General features: G+C 31.4%; 2 protein-coding genes across 5 annotated transcripts; both read left to right on the forward strand.

The window, feature by feature from the left end:
• The first annotated feature begins 872 nt into the window (after positions 1 to 872).
• LOC131598520 (glycine-rich RNA-binding protein 8-like) lies at positions 873 to 5,890 on the forward strand. Its single transcript, XM_058871112.1, has 2 exons — positions 873 to 947; positions 5,534 to 5,890. Exons 1-2 carry the CDS (start codon positions 873 to 875, stop codon positions 5,888 to 5,890), a joined length of 432 nt encoding a protein of 143 aa, XP_058727095.1.
• A 6,664-nt stretch (positions 5,891 to 12,554) lies between these two features.
• LOC131596366 (U-box domain-containing protein 35-like) lies at positions 12,555 to 16,488 on the forward strand. Of its 4 annotated transcripts, none has more exons than XM_058868997.1 (9): positions 12,555 to 12,989; positions 13,106 to 13,123; positions 13,230 to 13,312; positions 13,402 to 13,559; positions 13,696 to 13,845; positions 13,924 to 14,191; positions 14,479 to 14,580; positions 14,675 to 15,100; positions 15,409 to 16,488. In XM_058868997.1, the coding sequence occupies exons 1-9, from the start codon at positions 12,905 to 12,907 to the stop codon at positions 16,171 to 16,173; spliced, it is 2,055 nt and encodes a 684-aa protein (XP_058724980.1). In that variant the 5' UTR covers positions 12,555 to 12,904; the 3' UTR covers positions 16,174 to 16,488. The 4 variants fall into 4 exon arrangements, with proteins under 4 accessions (XP_058724980.1, XP_058724978.1, XP_058724979.1 ...); XM_058868995.1 differs by having other exon boundaries at positions 12,555 to 12,985; XM_058868996.1 differs by having other exon boundaries at positions 12,555 to 12,985; positions 13,109 to 13,123.
• Positions 16,489 to 24,213: the final 7,725 nt, after the last annotated feature.

Below are 24,213 nucleotides of genomic sequence, written 5' to 3' on the forward strand. Positions count from 1 at the left end.
TTGTCAAAAAAAAAAAAATTAGGCAGAGTTTTGTCGTGATCATTTGGAGTTTAAATAAAATTAATTAGTTTGTAGTTGAAGATGGAACTATACGATTTGTATAGTCATGTTTATGCAATTTTAATGGGGACTATTGCATTGATTATGAGGTCAACGATTTATATATTTTACAATTTGTCTTTATTAAATTAGTGTAATTTTTACATAATTGAATATATAGATTTCTTTTAAGTGGATGAAGTAACTCAACCGGTAGTTTGGTATCTATTAGTTGAGTTAAATGACTTAAAACTTTTTATAGATAAATCTTTTGAAAATAATTGATATCTATTTAAAATATTAACATTTTTTAAAGGTATAATTAGTTTATAGATCTCTTAATTTTATTCGAAGTTTCATTTTGGTCCTCTAACTAAAAAAATATTATGTAGTGGTTCCTTAACTTCACTTCCGTTAAACTATTTGGTCCATTCCGTTAGTTTGGGTGAAAAAATGTTAACTATGGTTGAGATGGCATGACAGGAATGCAAATAGTATAGTGAACACTCAGTTGCTGTGTTATAAGCTGTTCTAGGGTTCGTGGCTTCCTATTCTTCATCTTCCTTATTTGTTTTTCACTATTCATCCATCTTTTATTAGTTCATGGATTCCTATTCTCCCATCTTCCATCGTGTTCCATCTTCTTCCCCAAGTTACGCTTAAATCACCATTTTCCATCTCCCATCAGTGCTTCAATGTCAAAAAATGCAAGCAGTGCTTCAATGTCAAACAATCAAAGCTTTGGTACATCTGGATATGTACTTCGTAGAAACAAGAGAATGAAGTGTTTTAGCCAAGATGAAGTATTATTAGTGATGTGAACAGTGTCAACTATGGGAGAAAATTTTGGGGTTGTAGAAATTACAGAAACCACATGGATAAGGGATGCAATTTCTTCAAGTGGTAAGGTGATGAATTTGTTGGTGAAAGTGACTTAAAGATTAAAAGGCAGAAGAAGAAAATTTAGAAATTGAATATGAGGTTGTCTACACAAGAGGATGGTTGAAAATATCCACTAAGGTTGGGATGTTGAGCTTAAGGTTGAATCTTATGTTTGTAACAATGTATTTCAATTAGAATTAGGATAATTAGTATCCTGTTATCACATTATGAATGTACTCTTCTGTTGGTTTAATGAAGAATATTATTGTCTGTTTTAACATGGTAGCAATGTTTGTTCATTATTGTCTATTTTAACACTGATACATTACTGATATAAATGTTGGAACAGAATGTAACCTGTAAAACATGCAGTTAAATGAACCTTATTGTGACGAATCAAAATAGTTAATAGACCAATGTGCAACAAATTATAAAGTTAAGGGACTTAATGGAAATCTTATAGAAAGATAAGAGACAAAATTGTAGTGTATCAGAACAGAACAAAGTATACTATCAGTAGAGAATTTCACATAACTTGGCATTATGAGCCATTTCAACATTCATTAATAGATCAAATGATAATTAAATAGGAATGGGCATTAGAAGCCTAAACAATATTCAATAACAAAAGGTCATTATAAGGCATATCTATAATATTCTAAAAATTGATACAAAAAGACATTATAATCAATTGTCAGTAAGTCATTATAAGGCATATCAATAACATTACAACAAGACACTATAAGCCATGTTAGTAAGCCATTATAAGGCATAACAATAACATTATAAAAATGCATTATAAGCTATGTCAGTAACCCATTATAAGGAATATCAAAATGATATTACAAAATGTGACCAACACCAAAACAAACATCATAACAAACATCAGGGTTGACACGCTTCCCACCATTTTGAGGTTTTTTTTTCTTTTTGGGTGATGGCTGACTTAAAACAGTTGGTTGTGGTGGTTGACTTGAAACTGTTGGTTGGAGTGGATGACTTGAAACTGTTGGTTCCTTCTGGTACCTGAATTGGAGGTACTTGTGGTTGTGGTAGTTTAGAGGTGGCATTGTTATGACCATCCTTTATGGCAAAGACTGCACTTAATTCCATGTTTTTCCTTTTTCAAGTGTATCTCATCCCTCACCATTTCTCCAGCTTCTTTATTCCTCTTTTTCTTAGGCCTTCTAGGTTGTCTCTTTATTGGTGGTGGTTGGAGATCAACAACATCATATTTTATCCACAAAGCTCCCACATTAACTGAGTAAATAACTGGTGCATGGCAAGCTTGATAGAGCTCCTTCTTATAACAGTCAGTATAAAATCATCAATTTGTAAATGTTGATCCTTCATGTATGACATTTCATGATAGCATGGCAGCCTTGTCAACATCCACATTATACATGATCATTCTTTCTTGGAAAGATTGACAGCATATTTTTCTCCATCGAGTGATATATGCCTAACCTCATAGTCATATATACCTGCACGCCTGTAAAACCCGATGAATATTCAACATAAGCCAATTTAATGTTAGACATATAATAGAGTAAAAGGACAACAAATTAATCATATTACCTCACAATCCAATGTTTTGTTTTCTGTGACTCCCTTGCCATCCTCTTTTTGATGTTTTGTAGTATTGTGCCTTCACATTTTCCAACAATCAAGACATAATAAAAGTAATATCAGATTTAATACATTTCTCCATGGTTGTAATTATGAACCGTGGTGAAAAGTTATCCTAAACATCTATCAACCCGGTTACTATTTCAACCATGGTGAAAAGCACGTATTATAAATTCCAAAATGCTGTTGCCAAGATTCAAACTCAGGACCAAGCACTTTTTGTTAGAACATAGTTTGGTTCTACATCCTTTTAATAGTTTTGATGATAACAAATACATAATTTTCAATAAGAACAAATATGCACTCTAATCATTTGATTCAATATACAGAAGTTCTGAAGCACTCTATGAAGAAAACAAAGTTATAAAAGTGATCTCTCAAAAGTAGAAGGCTGCATTATGAGAAGTTTACAAGAATAAGAAGTTCTAATGATTGAGAGAAGCTTACAAGAACAAGAAGATTCTAAAGCCTAAATGAGAAGTGTACAAGGACAAGAAGTTCTAATACTTTGAAAGGGAAGTTTACAAGAACAAGAAGTTCTGATACTGAAACGCTTCAAGCACCAACAAAGTTGCAACGAATACTCTGATGATCAAAAGATTGAATTACGTTAATCTATTTAATGCAAGATCAATTAGTAACGGTTGGAACTTAATTATGATAGACAGAATCTTTATTTTTGGAAATAGCTTTAATTAACATTTTTTCAACCTTCCAAAACAAGAGAACGTGTCTCTCAACGGATCAAAGCTCCACCCTATATAAAGAACATCATTGAAGAATTGGAGTAGAACTCTCACGCACGCACGAATTCAAAGAGTGCTCATAATTTTCATAATCATTCTCTTATTTTTATATTGTGCTAAATATCGTGTACACATCACAGTTGTGATATAGCTTTTTAGAAGCAATTAGTTAACACACCCAAGATATAAATTTGTAATTGTAATACCTTGAGAAAACCGGATTGTGGTTGTTTTTTAGAAGACTTAGACAGTTGTTTAAATTTAATTATAATCAAATTTGATTAGTGGATCAAGATCTCGTAAGAGAGAGGCGAAATCACCTTAACAAGGTGGACTGGAGTAGTTTGAGTTCAAACAAACCAAGATAACCGAACGTGTCTTTATTTGTTTTATTTTTTAAGAATCCAATCCAACTCCCCTTATTGTGTTTTTTCGTTTCTTCAATTTTCACCTCGGTCAATATTCAAACCATGGTGAAAAGTGACACATTTTCTATGACATCATTCATTTTAATAAATTCCCAACTGTGGTGAAACCCTTATAACAATCATGGTGATAGATATTATTTGTAGTAGCTTAGAAATTATACAACTTTATCTGGTTCATCCCATACATTGGCTATGGTTAAAATAAAAGGGATAAAACAACAATTGTAAATGAGAAAGATATATGTGGTATTTGAAAAAAATTGGAAGTTTGGGCGGAAGAATACATTGAAAGTTTGCTTTGGAGATGCGATGAACCAAGAGTGCGCAAAATCCAAAGAAAGAAAGGAACATATAAGATAGGATTTGTTGAGACTCTGAGAAGAAGAATTGGAATTTGAAAAGAGAAGAGAGAAGTCATAATTTGCACGAAGAATGGAAACGTCCACTGAAAGGTGAAATAACCTTTATATAGTGAAGTGGAACAGGTAGATCAATGATACAAAATGAAAAAAAACATGAAGATGAAAAACAATGGGTAGATTTGTCTCGAAAGTACCACAATACTCTAGTACACTTGAGTACCATATAGAGGAGAGCCACAACCTACCTAAGGAACCTAAGGTCACGCGTAAGGGAAATCATGCGTAGCATCACGATGATGAGACTAGCATTTGATGCGCCTATTTCCATGGTCATTCAATCTGTTTATTTGAATCTTTTCCACTTCTACAAAACAAAGGAACTGCCTTGAGGATCCCATCATAATGCAACGACGAATCGATATTCTAGAAGACTTCCTATTACTACCTTATGGCAAGCCTCAGGGGCAACTATTGTGGACCGGTAAAATACCCAATAATAGAAAGGCCTAATCACCAACTATTCTAACCATAGTTTACTCCCCCACTACTTTTCACTCAACAACTGACTAAAACGTTAGAATTCAAACATTTTAGGTCAGTTCTCTCTCCTCCACATCGAAAGCTTGTTCCACCGTATCAAGATTTTATTAGACATTTCTGATTCCACCACGAGACAAATATTATTCTATAAAACTTATGAAACTTAATTTTGAGCTTCATGGTACTCTAATTCATTAAAAGGAAATTATGATTTTAAATATTAAAATCTAAGTTTTACAATATATACATTTATTTTGTATAATTTTTTCGGTGTAATAATCATATTCAAGTTCGTGGACAGTAAATTGTATTATTGAGGTTTTAGAAAAGTGTGGGGACGTATTGTGAAAGATCTTTTCAGGCCCATGATACGCTTTTCTTCATACTTTACAATTTTGTTATTCGGCTATTTCCTTTCAAATTTTATCATGAAATTTAGTTTGTCATTGTAATTAATGGACAATTTATCAGGAAAATTGTATACTTGTATCTGCACATTTTCCATATTCAAATTTAGACTACATTAAATATTCAGAAAAAAAAAAAGATTCTAGCAATTTTACAATTTAAAAAAAATTCTAAATTCCGATTTTTTTTGCTTTTGGCTTCTCAGATAATTTTAAGATACATAAAAATTATAATAATTCTATTAAAAAATGTTCTTAAAAAATAAACCAATCAATAAGGCAAAATATATGATATTGTATATTATTTTCCTCAGACATAGCTCTATGTTTCTAAAAATTCTGTACACTATACATACAAGTTAATTTCAACAACTTGTTATATCACTTAACAAGCAAAGAATATCTTATGAAGGAACAAAAGTACAATAAAAAAAGGCACAGCATTATTAGTAAAATGAGATGCACTTGAAGCATAATAATAGTAATATGGATATGGATAGTTATGTGGTGATCCACCAATAACTGTAGGTTGTGGTTGTGCTGAACCCGATGAACCCGAAGAAGGCGAGGATTTCAAAGGCGGCGGAGGCGTTGGAGAAGATTGTGTTGAAGGAGTTGGTGGAGACGGCGGTGACTCTGTCAGCAATGGTGGTGGAAGACTTAGTGTTGGTGGAGGATATGATTTTAGAGGTGGAGAAGGAGGAGGTGAATATAATGTTAATAATGGAGGAGGTGGAGGGGTTTGTGTAAGTAATGGAGAAGATGGAGGGTGGGGTGTAATTAGTGGAAAAGGGGGTGCATTTGTTAATAAAGGAGGGGGTGGAGGATTTTGTGTTGGGGGTGAAAGTGGAGGATGATTTGAATTTGATGGAACAAGTTTAGGAGGTGGTGATGAACATATTGTAGGACATGTAACACATTCACTAATGCATAATAAACCACTTGAAGGCTCTTCTTCAACTTGGAACTCAATCTCTAATGTTTGTGTCACAAACAAAACTAGTAACATGAATACAACTTTTTTGATGTATCCTAGGTTCTTGTTATGTGCCATTTGAGCTAAAGTGTCCTAGGTTCTTGTTGTGGCAAGGTGAATTGTGAGATAGAAAGTGATAAGGTTTGGTTTGGTGATTATATAGATTGAAATTATTATGTGGGAGAATATGGTGACATTTCTTTTGGTTTGTATTTGGCATTTTGGAAGATAGAAGTTTGAGTTATATTCTTTGATGCTTGCTTAGTAATGGAGTGTTGTGTTTGGAAGAAAAGTATCAATTCCCCTACTTTATTTTGAGTTTAATATAAATTTATTTTGGAGTAATTATAAAATGGATCTAAAAGTCTTCACAAATACTGCGATCATGTGTTAATCTTTTAGAATAAAGGATATATTATACAACTACTTGGTATCACTGATCCACAGAAAAATACATTTTTTTTTCTTTCTAAAATGCAAAATTAATTAGAGTACAAAGTACTCAAAAGCCAATACAACATATAATTTCAAATACATCGGGTACTCAAATTTTTTTTCTAAAATGTAACATCAGTTTTTGAATTTTTTTATTTTACATCAAAAATGGAGGTGAATCACTTTTTTTTTAATCAACTCTTTTATCAATTTAGATAATATTAATTTACTGTCTATCTTCATTTTAAAACCGTTTTAAAAAAAGAAGTGATTAGACGACTCAACTTGTATAATTAAGAAAATCTTTAATACACAAATACAAATTATATCCGGATCGTTCATTTTAAGACATAACAATCCATTTTTTTCAAAAATTTAATTTTATAAGTAGGATTTGTGATTCAGTTACAACTAGGAGAAATCTACCTGTCATCCTTAAAATTAAACCTACCACTCGTTCAAAACTATGCTTTTACCATTATACTCTTGTTTAAAGTTACTAATTTTAAAAAAAATATGTTTCTACTAAATTTGGGAGGCGTACCGGAAATTTCAAAAAAATACCAAATTTTTAAAAAATTTCCGTGAGTTTTTACCGGATTTTTTAAAATTTTCAGTATTTTTTGCAAAAAAAAAAAACGGTGATACCATAAATTTGAAATTTCCGGTATGTACCAAAAATTTGAAATTTCTGGTATACCGAAAATTTCAAATTAACTAAAATTTTCGATATGATGTACCCGAAATTTCCTTATAACTTAAATTTCCGGTATTTAAAAAAAAAACTGTGATGCCATAAATTTCAAATTTTTGATATACCAAAAATTCTTTGTATTTCAATATTTTTCAACAAAGATAAAATTGGATTAGAAAAATAAAGGGGGTGGCAGGTAGATTTCTCTACAATTAGGCTTCTACAACACTAAAAAAGATGATTTATTTTATCACCCCTATAGTTTGACTTGACACCCCCACATATTTTCATAACGCTCGTATTATTTTTGTCAAAATTTTATCAAAAAGTCCAAATGCAAAATCTAGTAGAACAAGTCTGGTACAAATAAAAAAATACGGTATTTTATATAGAAAATTCGCTATATTGGATATTTAAAAAATCTATATCGGAGTTTTTAAAAGCACCTACATATACCGAATTTTTTGGAAAACGATGAAAAATTCGGTAGTTTAAAAGGCACCTCCTGTTGAGTTTTGGTTTCCAAAGGACACCACATTTCTTGCCTTATGAGATACAAGTTGAATAATATGTTGCCTCATACCAGAACATAAAGGTCAATAAGTTCAAGTTTCTTGCACCATCAATTGATACTAATAAAAGAGAGAAATACAATTGTATTGAGTTTAAGAGTGATAAGTACTTGAAGGTTATGTGGAGAACATATCAGTGTAGGCTAACTAAGGGACCGATTGAGTTTGATGCGTCAATTACTAGATTTGTCGATGATATAATCAAGATGTTGAAACGTCTAGAATCATCTAGCAGTGTTTATGTTTTCTTATTTATTTTTGTTTTGTTAAGTTATGTAATCTTCTAGCTAAGTTATGTAATCGTTTGTCAAATGTTAAACTATGTTCATCATGCAAATATGGAAATGCCAAAATATTATCTAATAAACTATATTGTGCAAATGTTTAAGTAATACCTCACATAAAATACAAATAATAGAAAAATAATAATAAGTTCTAAATCGGTCCCTCACGAGCTACGTGTGCTGCCTGTGATACCAAAGTATAAACCTCACCATATGGGTTCACCAAATTCACGAAGTCATCAATAATGATTGCAATCATCTACAGACGTTGAGCGTCATCGCACCATGTGGATGCGACAACACATAATCAAAAGGTCCCTTAACATGAGAAGGTCCAACATGAGAAAGCCTAACATCATCTCCATGTTGCCTAAGTGAGATGTTGATGCACAAGATGAAAATATTATACTGAACACCTTGTGCACCACAGTGTCTTGATTTGATGTTAGAAAATTTGAGGAAGAAGATTCCAGTTCACGGTGTTACTTGGAGAAAAAATTGTACTAGACACCTTGTGCAACACTATTTCTCATTCCTATTTTGCATTAACCCAAAAAAAAACGATTTAGTGATACCCGATGTTACTCGTTCTTTCAAAACCTTATCTTACCTTACTTTAAGTTGTTCTAATCTTTTTACTATTGCGACATGCTACTTTTCACATCCTTGTACCTTGTTTATTATTGCTTAACAGTCTCTCAAATTTGAAATATTAACATTGAGAGGGAATACATCTAAGTTATTCTCTAGAGAATAAACTCGAGGAATCTTTACTAATGGTCAGTGAACTAACTCAACAGAGGATGTCGACTTGATCTTCTAATAGAAGATCAAACCATTGACTTCAAAACATTAAGTATGACTAGGATGCTTCAAAATATTAGTGATGATTACTTTTAGTATTCATGTCTAGAAGTAGGGGTGCTCAAAACCAAACCAACCCAATAGAAAACCGCAAACCAAACCAAACCAAACCGAAACCGCAAAAAACCGCATTTGGTTTGGATTAGTTTGGGTCATTTTTTAACAAAACCGCACGGTTCGGTTCGGTTTGCAGTTTGTATTTTCTAAACCGAACCAAACCGAATCAAACCGCATTATGTTACAACCTAAATTTTACTTAACTCACATCCAACCCAAAATTAAACCTATTATACATTAGCCTTATGATTACGAACAATTTTCTCATCCTTACACATATAATTTCAGTCCCGATCTTCTCAAATCTCTAATAACATTATTTCACCTTCTTTGCCACATACATCTTCCCTCTTCTTCTATAATCTTTACTCTCCTATATTCTTTCTTTTTCACCTTCTCATTTTTATGTAAATGTTCCGTATTTCAGTTTCATTTTTATCGCACATCTTCTTCTCTAATCTCTCAACACTTTTTCTTTTTCTTTTTCACCTTCACTAATCTTTCGTCTCTTCTATTTTTTTGTTTCATTATAATAATTTTTATATTGTTTTATGCTATTATTTTATGTTTAATATTCCACTTTTATCTAATTTAATTTTTACATATTAAATGGAAAATTATTGTCAAAATATGACGAGTTTTGTTGTTATTTGTTAGTGTATGAATGTCTAAATATAAAATTATGTTGTCATATATATATATATATATATATATATATATATATATATATATATATATATATATATATATATATATATATATATATATATATATATATATATATATATATATATATATATATATGTGTGTATGTATGGCTCAATAAAATATTTGTAAAAAACCGAACCAACCGAACCGAACCAAACCGCATTAGTTTGGTTTGGTTTGGTTCGGATTTTTTTTAAAAGCCAACCGAACCAAACCAAACCGCACTATTTTTTCTCTTGCGGTTCGGATGATTTTTTCGTCAAAACCGCCCAAACCGCACCGCGAGCACCCCTATCTAGAAGATAACATCCACATCATGTACTTGAAGATAATAGATCGAAGTCTTGAAGAGGCGCGTCCAAAGGATGCTTCAACAAATACAGTATCAAAATGCTTAATGATCAAAGCGTTAGATGATATATTTCAAATTTATCTTTAGATTAGACGATCATTTAATAGAACTTTCTCTTTTCACAAAATTGATTATATTGAATATATTTAGATACATTCTACACATGTATCAATTTTTTTTATTATATTGTGTTATTATCCAATGGTATGATTGTATGATGTAATATATGTTTTATTACAAGGATTTATTGTTTGTATTATAAATATTTTAACAGAAAATATATATATCTATAATATAAGGTAAATATATTATAAATGTTATTATTTTTATAAACTTGTCTAACTTTTATAATTATATTAGAAAAAAAAGAAATTATTTAGAAAATAAAGTCCCAATAGCATTAATTAGTAGAAGAGTGATGATTCTAACATGAGGTTCCACAAGAGACCAGTACGCCACATCAATACCATCCCAATATTTTCCTAAGAGTAAGAAATATTTAAACTCGTCATTTCCTATAGAGAAACTCTTTAATAATGTAAAGAATCAAGACATAGTGATGTCAAATATTAACAGACTCTAAGATAATCTTGATAGCAGAGTTTAAGTCAAAATAACTCGTCAGGTCTTTGATGCAAATTTCTCAAGCCATACACAAACCATGATATAACGCCACAAGTTTAACACGAAGGATTTTGCAATAACCAATATTACCCGCAAAACCGTGAACCCAAGAACTATTAGTATTTCAAATTAATCCACCAAAATGAGACGCTGAGATTACCAAGGCTACTGCTTTCATCATTCAAAATTATATTACTACATTTGTGTGCATTCCATGTGATCATTCTCGCTGAATGAAATCGATTATGCTTGAGAAAATATTTAGCTAACAGATTAGAATAATTCAGTGTGATGATTTTCAAAGTATAGGAAGATATCACTTCATTCGCAAGACACATTTTGTTCCTAGCACGCCACAACCACCAACAAGCAGCCAAAAAGATATAGTCACCATCAATGTCATGTCTAATCCAATCATATAAACTATTTGAAATAATAGTGGGTCCAAGAAGCTAATAGATTTCCAAAAGTGAGTAAAAAATTCATAGTCTCTTAGGTAGTGTAAAGTCGTCTTAGCTTCTTGATTGCATCCCGGACAGAGATTCGTCGAAAGTATACCATGATGACACAATATTGATCTCATAGAAATAGACTTATGTAAAGTTGTCCAAATGAAGAATTTCACATTCCTAGGAGCAGGAATGTGTCACACCCACTTCCAAGAGTTATTGTTAGTTGTATTCTGAACAAATTCAAGCATATTAAGATAGTTATAACTATCTTGAGTAGTATAGGTATCATCTAAATTTTCTTTCCAAGTTAATCCAACAGCCACCAGAGAATTCAAGAAATAAGAAACGCTTTTAGGTTGTCACAAGAAACCATAGGAATATTAGTATATAATAAATAGAAGTTCCAATTTTCATCCAAGTAAACATCATTCACTCGTATTTTCATATCGTGGATATCCACATAGAGAATCTTCTCCACTAATTTCCCTACCCCTGACTAATTGAAAAAACCAGAAAGAGGAGTTTTCATCCCCTAATCTAAATTCAAATCCATCTTTAAGAGCAATGAGAGTTTTTATAATTTCATTCCAAGTGTATGATCCTGGTTTCTTTTTCATACTAAGGATGTTTCTTCACTGATGTACTTATGATTTGAAATTGGACCATATGGAATCACAATCCTAGTGGAGACCCCAAACTAGCTTATACAACATTGAAGTATTAGTCTCTTTTGCTTTTCGAATCCCAAGACCACCTAGTTTTTTTGGGCTTGGTGATTTTATTCCAACCAACGAGATGCACATCCGAGTTTGAATTATCATTCCATAAAAAATCCCTAATCCTATCAATAAAATCACATGTTGGATGAGGTAGGCAAGCCACTTGCATATAATAATTTGGGATGCAGTTCAAAAACATGCCTAACCAGAGTTAAACGACCAACCTTATTTAATAATTTATGTTATCAAAATGCTAACCTCTGACTAATTTTCTCCTCTAGTAACTCAAAGTCACATTGTGGTTAAGGCGGCCATACAACTTAAGAAAACCCAAATAATTCTTTAGAGTAAAAGTTTACTTATACCTGTGTTAGAGACAATTAAATCAATTTTACTTCTCTAGCTGATAACGGAGAAGAACACGTTTAATTTAGCACCATTCACTTTAAAACATGAAATATAATAAAAAGATTCAAGATATCAAAAATATTCATTAGGAGTAGAAATCTTCACAAAAAGAATTGTAGCATATAGTAAAAAAAATTAGTATATGTCATAAAGGAAAGGATATACCATAACTATTTCCACATACCCTATGCATATAAAAGTTATATAATTATAATTTACGATAAAATATAATTGTAAAAATGGATAATGTGAGAGGAAAAAAACAAATAATTTCCCTATCAAAACAAAGACTTGGTCAAGGAAAAGATAGGATGACAATGAAACATTATTTCTGTCCATAGGTTTGAATTCTCCTCCATGACAGGTTCCATTCTCATCTTCAATCTGCAAGAGGATCAAAAAAAGGAACCAATCAAGCTTCTCCCTCCTTTTTACGGTGGAGGCGAAGAGGCGGTGGTGGCGGTGATTATACCTGATAGCGGCGGCCGTTGCAACCAAGGTTGAAAGAAGTTCACGGTTGCGATCAGAGATTTGATATCTTTGTTTTGTGGCCGCCGTAGAGGCCACAATAATTTCAAATTTATTGAAATTTACAATATCAAGAATCTGAACGCAACCGCAATCTTAGTGACAACAATCATATGAAAATGCCTACCAGTGGTAGCCTTAATAGACCGAACACAAACCTCGTAATGGTGGCTGTAGGCAAAGACAAGAACAGTGGCCATGCTTTTCGTTGGACAACTAATAATATTGATAACCCTATCATCATTGCAGTTCATGTTAAACATAAAGATATTCCTCATCGTAGGTACCTTCTAATATTTATACAATATGTAACATTTAACTATATATTCATCATGTGATAAACATTTTTGGATTTGATATTGTTTTGATGTCACATTCTCAACAATCCTGCATGTTCAGAAGAAGGTCAAGATCGCGGTGAGTCATGTTGATTTTGTTATACGTTACATTACACTTTTGTTACTAAGATTTTGTCAAACCCTAACATTCTTCCTTCGATACGTTGTTGCATGCATGCATGCAGAAGGCGCCAATGTTTTTCCTCCTGACGAAGATGATGTAGCCAATGTTTTCGAACCCTTACGGGAAATGTGTAATGATAAAGTGGTAAGTTGTGATATTTTATAGGAACTAAAAACATATTTAATAAAACGATTTCGGAGAAAGTTGAAACAATTGAAGGCGCGTTGATTCAGGTAAAGATGAAAGAAGCCGTAATCAATGATAGTGACATTGCTAGAGGAATTTCGGAATATGCAAAGAGGAATCATGTCCAACATATCATTGTTGGTGCTCCCTCTAGCTACACCAAGAATGTTTTGTCAAGGTCTCTAAACATGAGAACCATAAGCAAGTTAAGTTTCAAAACTTATATCATCCTTAAAAAAGAACTTCGTCTTCGTATTATTATCTCACACATTCAGTATATCAGTGATCGTTCGATCAAGATGACAGTTTAGGTTTTAATCTAAGTATTGTGATCATCTCAGAAAATTTAAAGGCCACGACGATGTACCGACAGCAATTATGAAATCAGCTCCGGATTATAGTTCTGTCTACGTAATCGCGAAAGAAAAGATAGTAGAAACTCGACCAGCAACAGCGCAGTTGGAAAATGCAGTTTCAACAAATGACCTAAGGTACTAGCCAAATATATAGTAACATTTACATGTTCTAAGTTTTGCTTAATAATATTATGATTTGATATAATGGAACAGGTCAAGCACATTTAAAAGAGGAGGAAGCACTAATAGTAGTAGATCAGGAAAATCACCAGGATTATCACCCCTACATGATAAACTAAAGAGTTCTTCATCTACTCATAAATCATTGGAGAGTATCGATTTATCGAATCGTGGCCATAGATCATCCTTTAATCACACTTCAAGCTTAAATGAAAATGAATCATCTCGCTTACATAAATATGGGCTGGATGCGCCGAAATTAGAGAGGGGTTCGAGCATGGCATCAGATTCTCAAGTATTAGTAAGTATAAAAAGCAAGACCATCTCTTTAAGGACGTACGAAGCGGGTGACCGCACAAGATTTAAAAGTTGACACGGATAAACTGTATAGCTTAAATGGGCCTCATTAAATATTTGTCCAATTAAACCGTGGTAAAATATGGCCCCAATTTTTATGTCACGTTAAATTTGTGACTAACTTATACACTGCCTCCGAAAACTTAACACTGCTTGCATAAAGAAAATATTAAATAGTTGGCTTCTAATGTTTTACATTGTAAAAAATAATCTAATTTTTAATTATTATAGGGAGACATGGCAGCTGAGATGAAAGAATTGAGACTCCAACTTAGGCAAACTATGGAAATGTATAACTCAGCTTGCAAAGAAGCAATTTTAGCAAAAAATAAGGTGATGTAAATTATGCTATAAGTGACCAATTTGTGATTGGTATTAGATTTTTATAAAATCGGCTTGTAAAGTGAGAAGTGACACTTTTTTTCAGGCTAAAGAGATTAATAAATGGAAACTAGAGGAGCGAACGGTTGAGGAAGTTATGATGTCTCGAGAAGCAGCATTAGCAATGGCGGAAATAGAGAAAGCTAAAGCAGTGGCTGCATTGAAATCAGTAGATGAAGCTATGAAAATGGCTGAAAAAGAAACTCAAAAAAGATTACATGCAGAGAGAAAGGCTAGGAGAGAAATAGAAGAGCGAGATCAAGCACTAAACGTGATAGCTCGTACAGATATTCGATATAGACAATACACCTTAGAGGAGATTGAAAATGCTACTAAAAATTTCTCATTATCAATGAAAATAGGTGAAGGTGGATATGGACCTGTGTTTAAAGGTCAACTTGATCATACACATGTTGCTATCAAGATTTTGAGACCTGATGCTCACCAGGGTAGAAAACAGTTCCTGCAAGAGGTATGACATTGATATCAATTTGCAAGTGTTCAAATGCATTCTAGAACAATTTATACGATTTGGATAGACTTCGGTTACAGTATGACACAGCCACACAGTCAGCATATCGATATTGTTGGATTGAGATCAGACGGTTTAGGTATTAGTACCAAGCATAAAATCTGAACCGTCTAATTTCATACCAACAGTCATTGATATGCTGACTGCGTGAATGCAAGAGATTCCTATCGCCGCAAGAAATCCAAAGAGAATATTTTATTAGGAATGTGTATATGAAAATTGTGACTAAACATGTTATATATGTGTAGGTTGAGGTATTATGCAACATAAGACATCCAAATATGGTTCTCCTCCTAGGTGCTTGTCAAGATTATGGATGTTTGGTATATGAATACATGGACAATGGTAGTTTAGAAGACAGATTATTTAGAAAACATAATAGCCCTCCAATTCCATGGCAAAAACGTTTAGAAATATGTTACGAAATCGCGACTGCGCTTCTTTTCCTTCACCAAACAAAACCAGAATCCATTGTTCATAGAGACCTTAAACCAGCCAACATTCTCCTAGACAAAAATTTTGTTAGCAAAATAAGTGATGTTGGTTTATCAAGATTAGTGCCACCTTCTGTAGCTGATTCTGTCACACAATATCACATGACTTCAGCAGCTGGAACATTATGTTACATTGATCCTGAATATCAACAAACAGGAAAGTTGACGGCGAAATCTGATATTTATTCTTTAGGTATCATGTTTCTACAAATTATCACTGCTAGGCCTCCAATGGGACTTTCTCATCAAGTTAAAAAGGCTATTGAGAATGGAAATTTTGTCGATATGCTTGATCCCGTTGTTATGGATTGGCCTACTGATGAAGCTTTGGCGTTTGCTAAACTTGCATTGAGTTGTGCTGAGCTTAGTAAGAAAGATAGACCTGATCTTGCATTAGAAGTGATTCCGGAGCTTAGTCGATTAAGAGACTTGGGATGTAAGTTACAGAACTGTCAACAGAATTGGAGCCATGCGCCGCGTCCTCCTACGCCTCCTCGTCCAAGAAGTCCTCCACTTTGAAAGAGATATATGAAATAGATTATGTTTTTTTTTATTGTGTCAAATGATTGTGTTTTGAGTACTTGGTTATTTCATATTTTGTAATGTGCTTCTTTGCAACACACATTATTGTGTTTGTTGTGAATGGAAGTTTCCAATAGTTTATTCAAGATAAAAAAATTCAGCCTATAGGAGAGAAATATCAAGAAAAAAACTAGAGCAATATCAAGAAATGATTCTTGAGAGTAAAAGATCAGAAATTGAATGATAGAAACCCTCTTGCAGAAGAAGAAATGTGAGACATACTTGTTTTAGACCATACAAATTCTTCTTTAATTTGTATATTTAAGGTTTGTCACAAATTACACATTTAGAACTAACATATAGATATTTTCTTGAAGGTGTTCACTATGCAAAAGAAGGTATTGTTAACAACAGAGGGAGAGGGTATTCGCGGTGCAGTTTAAGCAGTTTTTACGTTAAAAATTATCTAAATCACAAGAAAAAACGCGTGGTTCGGTTTTATTCGATTGACTTTTAAAAAGAAACTCCCTTCTCACAAAACCCATCTTCATAAGAAATTCATAAAATTGAAGATACTATATTTCATTTGATTTTGTTTCAATTTTGTACACAAATTTCTTTGAACAACACCCCCTTATACTTTTCCTCTACAAAACTTTATGAAACAAGTTTTACCCCCTGCTAAAAAATATCATTGTAATCAATTCCCTTAACTTAAATAAAACTTTTTGCCACAAGTCTTGTGTTATGAGTCTTATAAAAAGTATTTTCCTATTTTTTATGAATTTAGGTCATCCCATTTCCATTTTCCAAAGTTTGTATTCACACCTTTCAGGAGAACGTGGTCATTTGGCCATTTGACAATTCCAGAATTTTTACGGTAAATTCCTGTTATAGTACATTTATGCAGGCTCAAGGTGAGGATGTTTTGGAAGACAGGATTAAACAGGGGCTCAAAATTATATGGGGATCTCGAGTTCCTGTTAAAATTAAGATTTTTGGGTGGAGACTTGTGTTGGATAAACTACCCACAAGGAAGCAATTATTTCGAAGAGGAATTATCACCCAAGTCGAGGATGCTGAATGTGTTTTTGCCATTAGTCTTTGGAAGACATAGACCATATTTTACAGCACTGTACTAGATTGAAGTTGTTATGTGTGGTTGGATGTGGTGCTGCCTGCTGCTGATTGTGGCAGCCATTTACTTATAGTGTTGAGATTCTAAATTGCAAGATGCTAAGCAATAGATCCGGAGTGGTGTGGTTGATAGCGTGTTGGTGTATATGGAATCATATAAATGACATTGTTTTTAATAGAGCTGAATATGGCACTAACGATTTTTTCTTCAAAATTATGTGGTTTTCATGGTGGTGGCTTGCTATAGGATTCAAGGATAGAATTTTGTGTAATTTTTATGAGTGGTTTGAAAACTCTTCTCTTTGTACTTGAATCTTTGGTTGATTTGGGTCTCTCACCTTTTCTTATAAGGGTTGGAGTACTACTTCTTTCTTTATTTAAGAGTTGCTTATCAAAAAAATATATCAAATAAATATACATTTTTAGTGTCTAATAAGTTAGACTTGATTGATAAGCACAAAAGCGAGTGTTTTGAAAATTTTCAAAGATGAGAAGTTTTTTCGATTTTTCACTCTAAATTTTTATAGGTGTCTTTAAAGTTATAAATGTTGATGAATATATATTGGTCAAATAAGTTGCAGCAATCACAACTCCTCTATTAAAACTTTTAGGCAACCTAGCTCCCAAAAGCATGCATTGGACATGCTTCAAGATTGTCTTATTTATGTGTTCAACAACGACATTTTGTTGTGGTCTTTCTATCACCGTTTATGTTTCTTAATACCTAATTTCATACAAAACTTCGTAAGCTGCTTTGAAATAAACTTCATGACATTGACAATTCTTAAAAGTCACATTTTAGTTTCTATTTGATTTTCTATAAGAGTGTGTTATTCCATGAACTTTTCAAATGTGATCTTTTATTTCTTTAAAACGTGAAATCATGTTTTTCTGGAAAAGTCATTAACCATAGTATAAAAAATAGGAACCACCCACATAACAAGTTATTCTAGATAAATCCTAAAGATTTGGGTGAACATTTCACAGGGTTTGCTAGAATGATGCATGTTACTCCCACACTTAATTCCATGTAGTTTATTTGGTATGTAACCGTCACAAAAGTTTAGTTTATCCAATATATCACTGCCTAGGAAACCTTATTTAGCTATTTCAACTAAACTCGTCTCACTAACATGAATCAATCTTAAATTTCATATTTTGGTTTTATCATACAAAATTTGACTAAGCAATAATGCATGAACAATAATAGTTTAACCATCTAATTTGTACAAACTACATATTTTGATACCTTTGGCTATTATAAATGTACCATGCACATTTCTCATCATATCATGCTCAATTCTATTGCAAAGTCCTATTCTATAAAAAAATATTTGTGGATAAATAGTAAATTCATTTCCCAATCAACCAATTGTTCCAGGCCGGAAAATAGCGTTTCCAGAACAAGCTTTCGCCGCCCCTAACTCTTAGCTATTTCCTTTTAGTCATAGGTCAATAAACTTGAATTCGACATCAATAGATAAGAAAGCAGACTTGTTCGCTCACTCTTCTTGCCAAAGTGATTGATCTGTCTTTATTTTCGAACTGGTTGGTATTCCCGCCCCGACCTTGATTAGCTCACTCTTTTTTTAGCCGATGGAGTGCATCTTTAAAAAGCTCAAAATATCTAATAACAAACTCAATAAGAATTAAACTTTATCCTCATCAACTAACTCCACTTTATTATGTTGTAAATCATCAACAATCTTGTTGAAAGTTCAGTCCAAGAATATATTTATTTCTATGAGATTCTTAAAATCTCTTCCAACTTTTAAATCTATCCTTTAAAATATTAGTGTTATAAATCTTGAAAGAAAGTTGCACACGCACGAGGTATTTAAATTATGGGTAATGTTAACGAGTGCCTCCGGAACACTGATTAAGAGATTAAAAAGGTAAGTTGAACATTGTTTATTAAAGTAAAAAATATCTTTTTATCTAAAATATATGTATTAAATGCATTGAAAACATAAATAATTAACTTTTAAGAAAAATATTGTATGTTTGACGTAATGAATCTAGAATATTTTCTTTATCTAAAATGCTTAGGGAAATGCTTAACATCGCGAAAATTAGTCTCACGAAAGTATCCCGAACCACGTGGCACAAAAACTTACCTGTTTTATTTGGTTCTCTATCCTATGATTTTATTTTCAATTAGTATTCAGTTATTTATTTCTTTTTATTTCTTTGTTTTCAACACTATTTATCACCCCTTCAAATTCAGTCTGTTCCACCACATGTTTATGTCAACAACCTGAAGGCAAAATCCAAGCATCTCTCCTTCTTCCTTCATGAAGTTATTATATCATTTCCTTCCATTTAAGTTCACATCATATGAAATAAAACCAACAACGACTTAAAACAGTGGATCATACACTATCATGGCGAACCACAGATGTCACTCTGCTTAAAAACCTACTATTTCAGCTTCTTCGCTGAATCATTTGTCTTATTCATAGATTTTTTACACTTTTAGTGACGGCCAATTTTATAAATCAGTTTTCTCTTTCAATTTAGAATAAGGGTCTTTTTGGATAAGGAATGAGATTTTTTTGTTGTTGTGGGAGTGATGAACAAAAAAAATTGTGATTTAATTTCTCAAATATAGTGTTTTCGGGAAATTCGTGAAAAACCCTCTTCGTGACATATAGCAATTCTCAAATGCTTAACCAGTGGTCTGGAGTCACTCGTTGTCATGACCTTTAAATTATTTATAAATAGAAAAACACCAAAATTAGCCATGAGTTAAATATGATATTAATTAGTTTACCTAAAATATATAGCAATTAATGATAGGCTAATATAATATGTGTATGTCGATACTAAGATAACACATGTGTGTTGTTTCTATTAAATTTTTAATCAATGTTACTAAGCCACGTGTTAGAAAGACTACAAAAGAAAATGACCATGGAATAAGAATTTAGGAGGTTAGTTTGTCTTTGTCTGTCCTCAATCTTTCAATTGCTTTCACACCTGACCCCAAAAAAATCTTCAAAGACCTCTTTTGTGTTTATAACCCAAAAAAATCTTCAAAGACCTCTTTTGTGTTTATAACTAAGTGTTTATGATGAGACTTTTTATTTTTGTGTCATTTTTCTATAAAAAATAAATTCAACATGCATGCACATTGTAATCTTTGGCTTTTGCAGAGTGCTTATTGGGTTGCTTAATGAGAATTTGTACACCACAAATATACGCTTTCGGCTGCTCACCACTTTTAGTTGGCTTATCTGTTACACTAGCTATGATATGGCTGGATAGACAAAAAGTCAAAAGCTGCGTATATTGTTGAATGTGTTCAATGCAATTTTGAAATATGAATATGCAGCATGTTCAATGTCAAAATAATAATAATTTTTTTCTTTCTCTAGATCCTTTCTCATATATTAAAAAAATATATAATAAAAATAATCCAATTTTATCTCACTAAATAAAATTGATTAGGTAGATCAAATTCTATCATAATATTCTATTAAAAATCACAACCAACTTTATGGGTGTGCAATCAAACTCACCTCATAGAACCTCGAATATTTTGGACCTCAAATTTAATGGTAGTTGTAATAGAGATAGAAAGCTTATACATTAACTATTATAGTTTGCATTCTTACCATTCAAGAGGTTAAGGATTCAATTCATGCAAAACTGTATTTATTATAAATTTTAATAATTTTTTTTAATTAAGAGGGCTAAAGTAAAAAAAAAAAATACACAGAAACGACTCTAGCAGTCAAGAGACCTCTAACGTTTTCATTTAGGAGACAAAATAAACTAATAGGGGGAGAAACACGAAACAAATAAAATCCTCCTGAGCTTTGTAGCCAATATCAGCCAACGCATCCGCACACCAATTGATTTCTCTAAAAGAATGAGTTTTAATAGTCTTATGATTCTTATAAATTAGCGTATTTTTTATTTTCGTTCAAGTTTTCTTTAAATGATCCCTCAATGATAAAGACATTTAGAAATTTATGGTCTTACAATTAAATAAATGTCTTTTATTTTAGTTTTTTCTAAAAGAAATATAAAGTATCACATTTATTTTTATGCTAAACAAAAATTTATATAAAAAATTCTTTTGAATAATTTTTTTATAAATTGTTTTAAAAGTTTTTATTTTTTATCATGATTTTTTTTTTTAATTATTTGAATTTGAAATTATTTTAATTATTTTATAATAAATATTTAAATTATTATATATCATTTGAACTTTTAATTGATAAATAATAATTTAAAACAACTTAATTTTAAAAAGTCATTAATTATAATATTCTTTTAACGAACGTTATAATAAATTATTTAAAAATCTTCCGTACTAATAATTGAATGAGAGTTGATTTAATGTTTTTTATGAAAGAAATTATTTTATAATATTATATTTAAAATATTATTATTATTATTATTTAAGTTCTTATTTTATGATAAGAATAGGGTTCTAAATTATGTGTGACGGTCTTGTCAAGAACCACGCTTTTATCCAAATTGTTAATCTTGATATCTTTCTCAATGATTTTTCTTATAGGCTTTCTAGGTCTTCCTTTTCCTCTAACTATTTGACTTCTCACAATTCGGTATACTCTCCTTACCACATAATCTACAGATCTTCGCTCTACATACTCAAACTACATAAGTTTAGTTTTCACCATCTTTTCTACTATAGGGGATACTCCAACACTCTCTATAATATTTTAATTTATAATCCTATCATTTCTAGTTTTACCACAAATCCAACGTAAAATTTTCATCTTTGTTACATCTACTTTATACGCGTGTTGATTCTCAAGCGTTCAACAATATGTCCTGTACAAAATCGCAGGTCTTGCTGCAGTCCGATAAAATTTGCCCTTCAGCTTGAGTGGTACCTTCGCGTCTAATTAAACTCATGAAGTCCTTCTTCATTTTAGCTGCCCAATTTAAATTTGATAGTTTGCATCCCCTTCTATTTCTCCATCAACTTTTATTATAGACCCAAGATATTTAAACCTATAATTTGAGGGATGATATGGTCTTCAACTTTCACTTACATGTAAGAAACTTTTATTCTTTTGTTGAAGTTACATTCCAAATATTATGTCTTACACGTGTGTGTTCCTCCTTTCTTAGTAGGTATATTACGATGTATGGTGATTATGGCTTACCCACGATGGCGAGAAGCCATGTATGATAGTGTTTTAAGTTGATTTTAAGAGTCCTGCTCACGTAAGGTATATTGTTTGACTCAACCACCTTATTGTTACTAATCCCTTTCAACTCTTCCATTACCTATTCTTTCTTAATCTGAAGATAATAATTATAGTTTCGGTCATCTTCTCTAATATCGAAGATGCTAGAGTCTAGTAAAATATTTTATCCTTTATTAAATAAATTGTAGAAACTAAGAAAAATATCTTCTTAAATAATATCGAGTTTGAGTCTGCTAAGAAAAATATATAAATTAAAAAATAATATTTTTATCAAAATACTCAATATTAAATATTGAAAGAGGTGAAAATAATATTAATTAAAGGGTATGATTAAAGCTTAAAAAAAAGGGTATGATTAAAAAAGTAATTAATTTGTATTATAAATTAAAATGGATTATTTATTTTAGATTTTTTTTTTCTTTTACAGATGGATTACATGAGAGTATTGCTTTTTCTTTTTTTTTAAGTTTAATATTGTATTTTAATTTATCTAGTTACTTTATTAATGAATATATTTTAATAGATAAAATTTACTTTATTATTAGAATCAATACAACTAATCATTTTTATCAAGTTCTAGAGTTACATGCTACTGAAAAATTAGTGAAAAATTATAGTTGCTTAGTCATAGCCCTTATTCCTAAAGTACCATGTCTTTAAATTTGTTGAAAATTTGGCATATATATATTTAGTGGGATGTATGTATGTATAAAATTTTAGCACACGTGTTGGCGAATAGGTAAAAAAAATTCATCAATTTTGTTATCTAATGATCTTAAACAGATTTTATTTATGGTTAACGAATCCTTGAGATAAAGTTTGGGAGTTTGAAGGAGACAAAAATGAGGACTTTAAAAAACGAAAATGATTGAGTAAAAAAATCCTCAGACTTTATTTTATTCATAAAATAAAATTTCTCTAATTTGAAAAACTAAAAAATCGTATTGAAGGAGGTGTTTGAAAGACTTAGATAAATTGTTCAAGGGAAATGCTAACGAGTGTCCATGGAGCACTGGTTAAGAATCTAAAAAAAGAATGTTTTGTTAAATATACTTGTATTTAATACATTAAAAATAGAAATAATTGACTTCTTTTAATAAGCAAAAATACATGTTTCATTAAAAAACTTGTATTTAGTGCATTGAAAATTGAATTGATTAATCTATTTAGAGAATATTTTCTTTATATGAAAACCTTAAAGAGTGCTCCTGGAGCACTCGTTAGCATGACCCATTGTTCAAATATAATATATGTTGTTATAGTATTCCAAAAATAAAAAAATATTTTAATGATAAACATTCTTTTGTCATTCTATAGAAAATCAATCAAACATGTTAAAAAATTCTTTATAATTTTTTAAATATTCTTTTTTCGAACGTGGCCAATAATAACATAAACAGTCAGCATGTGTGGTAAAGAGGTGTGGTGAATCCATGAATTGAGTTTTATAAGGGGCCTTATGTAAAAAAAAAATTCAAGGGGCGCAAACCAAAACTCGCTATAGACAGGGGGTGTAGTTTATTTAACCCGTCAAATAATGATATACTCTGATAGAGAATCAAATAGCAATGAAAAATTAAAATTTTTAATAAGAGACGGTGGCCCATAGTTTGTTTCTAAGCATTTTAATGAGTTTTGTAAAAAAATAAGATACTAAATGACATAGGATTGTGGCATAAACAACGCAACAAAATGGTCCAAAAAACACATG

The sequence above is a fragment of the Vicia villosa genome, linkage group LG4 (genome assembly GCF_029867415.1).
Source record: "Vicia villosa cultivar HV-30 ecotype Madison, WI linkage group LG4, Vvil1.0, whole genome shotgun sequence".
Taxonomy (NCBI): Eukaryota; Viridiplantae; Streptophyta; class Magnoliopsida; order Fabales; family Fabaceae; genus Vicia; species Vicia villosa.

What these genes read in the sequence shown, in the direction of transcription:
- LOC131598520 (XM_058871112.1), top strand. Translation starts at nt 873, where the DNA reads ATGGGAGAAAATTTTGGGGTTGTAGAAATTACAGAAACCACATGGATA. An exon ending in CAATTTCTTCAAGTGGTAAG is followed by an intron (nt 948 to 5,533) that starts GTGATGAATTTG and finishes GGATATGGATAG; the next exon opens with TTATGTGGTGATCCACCAAT.
- LOC131596366 (XM_058868995.1), top strand. Translation starts at nt 12,820, where the DNA reads ATGAAAATGCCTACCAGTGGTAGCCTTAATAGACCGAACACAAACCTC. An exon ending in AAATGTGTAATGATAAAGTG is followed by an intron (nt 13,313 to 13,401) that starts GTAAGTTGTGAT and finishes GCGTTGATTCAG; the next exon opens with GTAAAGATGAAAGAAGCCGT. An exon ending in GTTTCAACAAATGACCTAAG is followed by an intron (nt 13,846 to 13,923) that starts GTACTAGCCAAA and finishes ATAATGGAACAG; the next exon opens with GTCAAGCACATTTAAAAGAG.